Source organism: Raphanus sativus, unplaced genomic scaffold (assembly GCF_000801105.2).
Source record: "Raphanus sativus cultivar WK10039 unplaced genomic scaffold, ASM80110v3 Scaffold3049, whole genome shotgun sequence".
NCBI classification, from domain to species: Eukaryota; Viridiplantae; Streptophyta; class Magnoliopsida; order Brassicales; family Brassicaceae; genus Raphanus; species Raphanus sativus.
Window position 1 is genome coordinate 3,895 of NW_026618356.1, and position 8,705 is coordinate 12,599.

Sequence of the window (8,705 nt, forward strand, 5' to 3'; positions counted from 1 at the left end):
GCATTTTTGTTTTCCTTATATTTGGAGAAAATCCAAGAAGGTATTTCTTCAATTTATGTCTTATTCTAAACTACATATTTGAAATGGTTTAGTAACATAATAATCCATCATATTATATGCTAAAGGGACTAGTAAACACATTTATAATGTTTAGTTTACTCTATCTATATTGAAATAAAACAATATATATTAGGAAGGCGCCCGTTGTTAGTACCCGAGAAAATTCCTCCAATGCCGCAGCCTCCAGTGGTCGCATCCCATGGCTTTATTATTTTAAAATATACATACATTTTTATTAATCAATTGTACTAAACCCACCTAGTCAGACAAATAATCTAAATGAGTAATTATGATATAATAGTAACAAACATGGGTTAAAATAATTAATAAAAACCGTGTAAATTCAATTTGATAAGCAAACAATTTTTTTCCATGAAAAAATTAGTTCCTTAAAAATAGATATGTAAAATATTATTTTAAAATGTAATTGGCATTTATGATTAAATAGACATGTCTCCTATTTATTTGATAGTGTATAGAGAAAGAATATTCCATAATTAAGGCAAGTGCATATTTTTTATTTTAAATACTAATATTGTATTAATAGATGTGTTTGCTTAAATATAGAAATTATAATTGATTAAAAGGTCAGTGACATAAACTAATAATATTAAAGGTGAAGTGAGTGTTAATTTTTATTTGTACTTCAATTTTAATAGATTAGCAAAAGATTTGGGTGTAGAATAATAGCTGCTAAGTAAAAGAAAAAAAAAGTAATTAGCATGAAGGAGAGAAAAAAGACAACAATTAGAATAGCTGTGAAAATTATAGAAATGTATTTGAGATAAAACTAACAATTAAAGGTTTGGAAAATGAAAAAGATTCCAATGGGTTTATATATATCGAAGGATCTTAACATTAAAAGTTTTTCTTTAATAAGAACATCTCCAAAAAAATTTATAACTTAGAATATAAAGTTTTTTTTTCTCCAAGAAAAAATTTCAAAACTTAAATTTTAGAGTTTTGAAAAGTGAAATTCCATTCACTATTCAAAATTTTAAATTTTAAATTTCATTAGTATTTATATTTCCGTACTTACAATTAATTATATATTCACATTTATGATTATTAAGTATTTTTCATTTATCGTTTTAATCTTTAAAGAATTATATATCATAAATATTTCAAATTTGTTTTTATAAATTCAAGTTTTTACACATAAAATTAAATAATTTTATGAAAATCAGATTTATATTAATTTTTAAACTATAATTAGACAACAAGAATATTACAAATATTTAAATATTACAATAATAATCTGGTAAATTTGCTCCAAAATCTCCAAAACTTCAAAAATATTTTCAAAACAAATTTCGTATAATCAAGGATGGAAAATTAAAAAAAGATGGAACATTAGAAAATAAGTTTATGTAATAATGTGGTATTTTGATTGCATTTTAATATTTAATTATGTATTTATATTTATAATTTTACATTGTGGTGTTATATTTTATTAATAAATATTGATTTAATATTTTTATATATGTTCTGTTATCTATAACTTTTTAAATGGATTTACATCAATTATAACAAATATAAAGACTGTATATTAGACTACAGATAATTTTAAAGTTTTGTTGTTGGAAAATAACATTTTAAAACTTCAAATATAGATTAATGTTTTTGGAGATGCTGTGAATGGTAAATGTTTAATAAAAAAACTCTCTCTCTCTCTCTCTCTCTCTCTCTCTCTCTCTCTCTAGCCTAAAACAAATGTGAAAAAACAACTAATTTTGTTGGAATTTCTTTTGTGAATTTGTTCAGGGTGCTGCTGTGGCTTACGTTGCTGACCTTCTGAAAGTACCTGTAATTTTCTTAAAAGCAGTGACCGATCTCATCGACGGTGACAAACCGACGGCAGAAGAATTCTTGAAGAACTTGGCACTTGTGACCTCTGCGCTACAGGAAACTGCCACTAATGTCATCAACTTCATCAATGGCAAAACCCTCTCAGACCTTTAACTATCATATCTACTTGTGTTTCTCTTAACCAGGCTTAAGTTGCCTTCCAGCATCATTTGCAGTATAAACGCATTCCTGGTGATCACATTTACTCCACAATAGTGGCTTCAGTTTTTGAGACGTTTCTTGTTTTTGTTTCAAGTGTTCTATCTATATCAATTTTGGCTATCTTTTAGATTTGCTTTTTCTTTTCTCAATCAGCCACAAAGACGTGAAAACCACCTTAAATAATCATAAATATACAACACAGTAAAATTAATTCGTAACAAAAGTCACCTTCTGACACATACAACTGTATAAGGGCAGAGGTAAAGGAGCTGCCTGCGTTTTCCTGACTTGGGCAAGCTACACCAGTGGAGTGTTTTCTATCTTTGTAACTTTAAACTACTCCAGACGGAAGACGGAGAACAAGCTGCCCTCCGAATACACTGCAGTTGATTCAAATAAAACTTACGTTCGGGGGTGGTTTGCATATAAATAGAGAGAGAGAGGAAAAATAGAGAGTGAATGACGACCGACTACCTTTTGACGTAGTAGTAACAGAAATCAGCAAGAATGAAAGTTTGAACAATCTCTGAGATGAGAACCATTGATGGCCACAATCCATATCCCAATGCTACCAGCAATCTTCCTCTCGTGTCCACAACCTTGTTTCATTGTATAAGACAACTTTCAGCATTGCATTCGAAAGAAAACCAATATTACAAGAGAACTGCAGTTGGTTTGATCTTAACTATAGTCTCTTGATGATGAAAGGTAGAAAACTAACCTGTAAAACCCAGTGTGCACAGCTAAGGAACCTTGCTACTCCTAGTGCAAATACATAATGCGCTGTGAACGGTTCAACAATCTGAAACAACAAAAAGTAGATGCAGAGATTAATAAGTAAAAACAAATATGTGTTCTCAAATTTTGTGGAGGATGTGAAATGACCTTGGTGTTCTGCATCACGCGCAGCTGAGGCAGAACTGAAACAGCTTCGAGGTACACGCATAATGCCCAAGAAATCCTGTTCAATATGTTGTGAGAGGTCGATGGATGGATCAACACGGCTAAGACAACACAGGGCACAAGCTGCAAAAAGAGATAAACAAAAACCAGATAATCGTGTTACTGTTAATCATTTAAAAAAAAAAAAAAGAATTTAAGTTGCTTTATAACTGACAAACTGATTACCACATAATAGAGAGCAAAGTTGTCTTTGTCCTGCATGTAACTAGGCCTTAACTTAAAACGGATCATAAATATAACCCAGAGAGTTGTTCCAAGAGTAGCCAGATCCAGGATGGTGTGTATATCATACTCCATCACAAAGCTGCAATACAGCCTAACTGCTAGAAATATCGCCGTAAGCTCCTGAGATTTCAGTGACAATCCTGCAGTTTTAAAACCCTCCACCCTCAATTGCTATAAGCTTCAGTAAATATCGCCGTAAGCTCCTGATGATGATGTTTCTACCTAAACTAGCTATAGCTAGCTTACTTCAAAAATCCTAAAAATCTCATATAAAAAAAAGAAGTTATTTGAGTACCGGCGCAGGTCTTTTCTTTCATAAGTTTGTAGATGAGCACACAGATCCCGATTGAGTGAACAGCTTCGGCGGCCACGAAAAGATTGTCGTGATCGTGGACAATGAATCTCAGCAGAACCAAAGCAGCCATGCCTGAGACCACCGCCAGAAAAGCCTTCACCTTCGGTGGTTGCCTCCTCACCCATGACCACACCGCCTGGATCGGACTTTTCGTTCCCCCCTTCATTCTCTCTCTCTGATGGATGATGATGTGAGATTATTAAAAACAAAAAAAGTCTGCTTTTCGTTGACTTTTTTTTGCCTTCAAGTTTCTTATCCTTAAATACTGATGGACCCTGATTGAATCCCATTACTATAATAGGCCCTGATTCTAATCCAATAACTTTTAGGATATAAAAATCCCTAACAAGAATAACAAAACAAAACTGTATATGGGCTTCTAGGAAAACATTAAATTGGTTTTTAGGCCTTTATATTGATAGAATTAAGGGCCCAAAGTGAATTATTCTGTGATAATTTTATTTAATTTTCTACAAACAGAACGTCTGAAAAGCGCGAAAGTGAAAAAAAATAAATGAAAATCTAAAAGTCTCGAAATTTTCATCTTTTCTCACTGGCCCTCTCTCTCTCTCTCTCTCTCTCTCTAGGGTTTAAGCGCTGCCGGAGTGGGTGTTTCAGTGAGCTCTTTCAATGGCGAACCCTAAATCCGTCGATCCGTCCCTATGGTGGGATTCGTTTGGATCTCTTCTGAGCGAGCTCGAGAATGCATCTCTCTCTGATGAACTCCCACAGCCCATCGTAACATCTCTCTTCCCCTTCAATCTTCATATATATATATATATATATATAGCTAGCTATGCGATTTGTGCTGAAATTGGTTCGTTATTTCAAAAATTAAGGCGGAGAAGTTGGAGGAAAACCGCGCGTGGTTTGTTAACACAGTGACGATGTTCAAACCAGCGAGTGGGAAATCAAAAGATGCTTTGGAATCGGATGTAGTCAAGATTAAGGAGCAGCATCGCTTGGTGATTAAGCCCGACCTCAAAGAAAAAGCCCTTCGAATCAGCTCTTATCTGGTTGGTTACCTCCTCCTCCCTTTCAAAATTTCTACTTATACTGGATGTGAATAATAATAATCTAAAAAATTTCTGAAAAATATATATATATGTGACAGAATCTAGATGAAATCCAATCGTACATCCTTGTGGAAAGATCCATGGAGCAGGACTTTGGAACTATTGACTCGCCACCTCAAGATTTCGTTGACCTGGTTAGTTACTCTCTTACACCTTCAAACCTATCACTGCGCTTGTTCCTATCATTGCCATAGTGTTATCAGACCAACTTTACTTGTTCTTATGTGGCTGCGTTTTCTTTCCCCTAGCAAGTTCCGTTTCCTCATTATCGTAGGGATTGCACCCCCTTTTATTCTCCATCTTTCTTTCTAACACCTTTGCTTCCTTCTGTTCCAATGCTATTTTTTTTTTTTTTGAAGATATTGCTTCAGTATTACTTTGAGCGCCAGTGCCTACTCAAGTGTACAAAGCGTATTCTCACCGATGCTAGTAAGTCATGATTTTCGTTTCATTATTTCCTAACAAAATATGGTCATTAGCGAGTATTTCCGATGGCGGGGTTTATATTCTAATCTTTTACCCGCAGTTTCTAATTTCTGTTTCTTTTTTCCAACTGATTGTGGCATTTGTGCAGTATATACAGCAAAAGAGGAAAGTACTATTAGGAACGAAGCTGTAAAGCTTATCTCGGATGGCCTTGAAAGACAACAATCATCACTTCTCGAGAGCCTTTTCTCCTCTTCTTTTCCCCAGCAGATGGTATGTGTTCAGAGTGCCTCCCCTTCTTAACATCTGAGTCAAGCTTATTATTTGAATTCTACTGAATTTAGGGCTCCAATTCTATTATTCCAATTAACATTGCCGGAAACTTTTGTAGGATGTCAATCTATTTAATGTGTGGGCGGAGGCGACCCTAGTTGAGGACAGTTTGGTGTTGGATATTCTTTTCCTTCTTTATCATGAATCCTTTCACACTTGTAATGGAGACAGATGGAGAACACTGTGTTCCTTATACAAGGTATCTTGAGTCATTAGCCACTTGGTCAAGTCCGCTTTCAGTTTTTCTATTAACTCATAAGTGCGGTGCTACAGGGAATTCTTTTGGGCTCCTATAGCTTTAGGAAGCTGGCTGTGTCAGCTGAAGCACAGCATTCTGCATGCCGTGTAAAAATTCAGTTGTTGATGATCCTTATCGACACGCTGGATATGGAGAATTTGTTACAAATGGTTCATGACGGAGTCCCTTTCAGGTTTGTTTTACTAACTCTTGATGAACACTCCACGAGAAAGTTAACTTTCTTCAAACATGACACATAAAGAGCAATTTCCCTTATCCTACTTTCCCATGAATATCTGTCGATATGGCCTAAAGGTTATATTTTTTTTATAAGGTCTGGCGCTTGTGTTTTTTCCATTATTGATGTCCAAGAGATGGATGCAACAATCTCTAGCCTCAACACTCTCGAAGTAAAAGAAGCAGGACCCCTAGTCCTTGCATGGGCAGTATTTCTGTGTCTTATTTCATCACTTCCTGGGAAGGAGGAAAGTCCTTTCCTGATGGTATGAAAGTGCAAAAAGTTACATTTTATATTCAGAGGCCACACGTAGTTCATCTATATATGATTAATCTTCTATAACCAGGAGATAGATCACGTGAGCTATGTTCATCAAGCTTTTGAGGCATCATCATTGAGCTATTTTCTTGAAGTTCTTCAAAGTAATGTGTTAGATGATTTCGATGTAAGTTACAAGATTAATTTTCAGTTACCGGGCGTGGCTTAGTGTGTTTTCTTGTCATTGGCATATTTTCATTTTCGGCATCTATTTATATTTCAAATATTGTTTTAGGTTACTTAACCTCTGCAAACTTTGTTCATGTCATCCTTCCCTGTACTGATTCATCATTATTTTAAATCATTTTCAGGGACCAATTTCTGGTTTTCGTAGTGTCTTGAGGACTTTTGTTTCAGCATTTATTGCGTCTTATGAGATCAATATTCAGGTATATCTCCATCAAAGTGGATAATGAATTACATATTTGTAGACTGTTTCAGAATCTTACTAATCTCAACATTTTGGCAGCTGGAAGATGCCAATCTGGAGTTGATACTGGACATCCTTTGCAAGGTTTATCAAGGAGAGGTATGGTTTCTGCATGTTATGTTAAAGTTTTCCTCTATGGTACACATCCACTTATCGTGTGCCTCAATTTTTCAGGAGTCCCTTTGTACTCAGTTTTGGGATCGAAAAAGTTATGTTGATGGCCCTATTCGGTATCTTCTCTTTGATTTGGAGAGGGAATTTCCTTTCAGAAGTGTTGAATTCATTCGTCTCTTGGCGTCCTTGAGTGAAGGAAGTTGGCCCGCTGAATGTGTGTAAGTAGTAATCTGATCTGACAATATACTATGTGCACCTAAGTACTTTTTTTCTGGAACTTTTCTATCTGGGCGAAAGCAATGTTCTGCAAAAATGCAGGATACTCTGCACACATCAAACTAAGCTTCCTTTGTTGTCTCACTAAAAAAAGTTCTTATATACGGTTGCCTACCATCATCCTGCTGTAATCTGCTCTGATTTCTCTGTGCAGATACAACTTTCTGGATAAATCAGTCGGGATATCAACTTTATTTGATATTACTAGTGACTCTCGAGTAGATGATGCTTCCCAGCTAGTTGAAACTTCCCGGCCGTTGCAAATTCCAGGTCTTGAAGGTTTAGTTATTCCGAGCAATACTCGTGGGCGAATTCTGAGATTAATCAATGAAAACACTGGCCTTGTGCGGTGGGAGGTAAATGATATCTCAAAGACAAATTTACCAGTGATCTCTCGTTTTATGGTGTTAGTGCTATTAAATGGTTTATTTTGAGAAATACTGATTTATGAAATACATTTTATTTTCCAAGTATTCACTCTCCGGCGCTACAGTATTGATCATCCATCTGGCCAATGTACTCTACACTGGTAACAATCGTGAAGCTTTTGTGATTCTAGAGCTGCTTCGTCGATTGGTAACATTTAACAGGGTAACTGCATTACTCCATTTTCTTTTCTTTAATCCAGGTTTATGAAGTATGGATTGCTTTAGTATTTGTACATCATGACATAGACTATGGCCTTGTGTTGCTTTGAATCAATTCTTGTCGGAGCATTTTTTCTCAAAATTTTAATCCAAGTCCACGGCTGTATGTTTGTCTATCATAAGATGTGCATCCTTGTTTTTTCTGCTCTGATATGACCATGTTCTATTAATTCGTTTCAGGCCGTATGTTTCTCCTTACTGAATATCAGTCACTTTTTTCATGAAAATGGATCGTACATGGATGAGAAGCTGGAAAGTGATGTGAGGTGAAGTACTTGCATTTTATTTCTTCCTAATACGCTCTATTCCTTGGATGCTTCAAAAGAGATATTCTTTCTGTGATCTTTACAGAGTGGTTGATATAATTTGCAATTCAGTCAGAACCTTGACTTTTGACTCTAGCGGTGCAGCTCTGATGGCAATGGCTATTGATATCTTAGCTAAGCTGTTGCGATGGTAATTTTTTGTGTTCGTTATCAAAAATTTCTCCAAATACGCCTTCTTTATCAAATATATGCCTTACTACTAACCGCCATGTGCAGCATCTTGGCATATAATATTCTTGGAATTTGGTATAATGTCTTTGTGGAACTTTGCTAGCTAACGTGATTTTCTCTTTGAACAGTTCCCCATCAAATGTTGCTCCCATGGTTCTAAAGGAAAATATATTTGACATGACTTCAGGGTCAGGCGTCCCAGAATGTGGATACAATATTTCTTTGAGGTTAGACCACAATTATCACATACAGTCTTATTTATAAATTAGTTGATCTTTCAAATATTTTGTACCCAGTTATAGACCGTACACATGAAAGTTTAGCATACATATTTAATTTAGAAGAGGTTCATTATTGAAAAGTACTAGTTTTTTTCCGAGTGATACCCTCTGGCTGCATTTTAATTTCTGATGGTATGACAACATTTTGTTCTTCCTGTTGCTGTACATACAAAAAGTGGATCCTGGTCGCTCTCCGGGAAACTGGCAAAAATGATCTT

At 35.2% G+C, this 8,705-nt stretch overlaps 3 protein-coding genes across 3 annotated transcripts; 2 read left to right on the forward strand and 1 right to left on the reverse strand.

Annotated features, from left to right (window-relative positions):
- Window positions 1-1,822: 1,822 nt before the first annotated feature.
- Window positions 1,823-2,171, forward strand: LOC130506257 (5'-methylthioadenosine nucleosidase-like; the record flags this gene model as incomplete). The annotated part of the gene is given in 1 exon segment (XM_057000889.1): window positions 1,823-2,171. A coding segment is annotated over 1 exon segment (200 nt), but the record flags the coding sequence as incomplete, so codon positions are not given.
- A 59-nt stretch (window positions 2,172-2,230) lies between these two features.
- On the reverse strand, window positions 2,231-3,836 carry LOC130506256 (uncharacterized). Its single transcript, XM_057000888.1, has 6 exons — window positions 3,554-3,836; window positions 3,199-3,398; window positions 2,956-3,096; window positions 2,792-2,872; window positions 2,545-2,669; window positions 2,231-2,450 (listed from the first exon to the last, which is right to left on the reverse strand). Exons 1-6 carry the CDS (start codon window positions 3,777-3,779, stop codon window positions 2,402-2,404), a joined length of 822 nt encoding a protein of 273 aa, XP_056856868.1. The 5' UTR covers window positions 3,780-3,836; the 3' UTR covers window positions 2,231-2,401.
- A 289-nt stretch (window positions 3,837-4,125) lies between these two features.
- Window positions 4,126-8,697, forward strand: LOC130506258 (uncharacterized; the record flags this gene model as incomplete). Its single annotated transcript, XM_057000890.1, has 18 exons — window positions 4,126-4,351; window positions 4,453-4,629; window positions 4,728-4,823; window positions 5,049-5,118; window positions 5,264-5,388; window positions 5,507-5,647; window positions 5,722-5,879; window positions 6,021-6,189; window positions 6,271-6,369; window positions 6,554-6,631; window positions 6,712-6,771; window positions 6,847-7,004; window positions 7,217-7,418; window positions 7,534-7,653; window positions 7,890-7,975; window positions 8,061-8,165; window positions 8,335-8,433; window positions 8,664-8,697. Coding segments are annotated over exons 1-18 (2,085 nt in total), but the record flags the coding sequence as incomplete, so codon positions are not given.
- Window positions 8,698-8,705: the final 8 nt, after the last annotated feature.

Bases quoted from the DNA above. Each gene is read 5' to 3' on its own strand.
- LOC130506256 (XM_057000888.1), bottom strand. From the start codon at position 3,779: ATGAAGGGGGGAACGAAAAGTCCGATCCAGGCGGTGTGGTCATGGGTG. The intron at 3,399-3,553 runs GTACTCAAATAA...TTAAAACTGCAG, and splicing joins GAAAGAAAAGACCTGCGCCG to GATTGTCACTGAAATCTCAG. The intron at 2,451-2,544 runs GTAGTCGGTCGT...AATCAACTGCAG, and splicing joins TGTTACTACTACGTCAAAAG to TGTATTCGGAGGGCAGCTTG.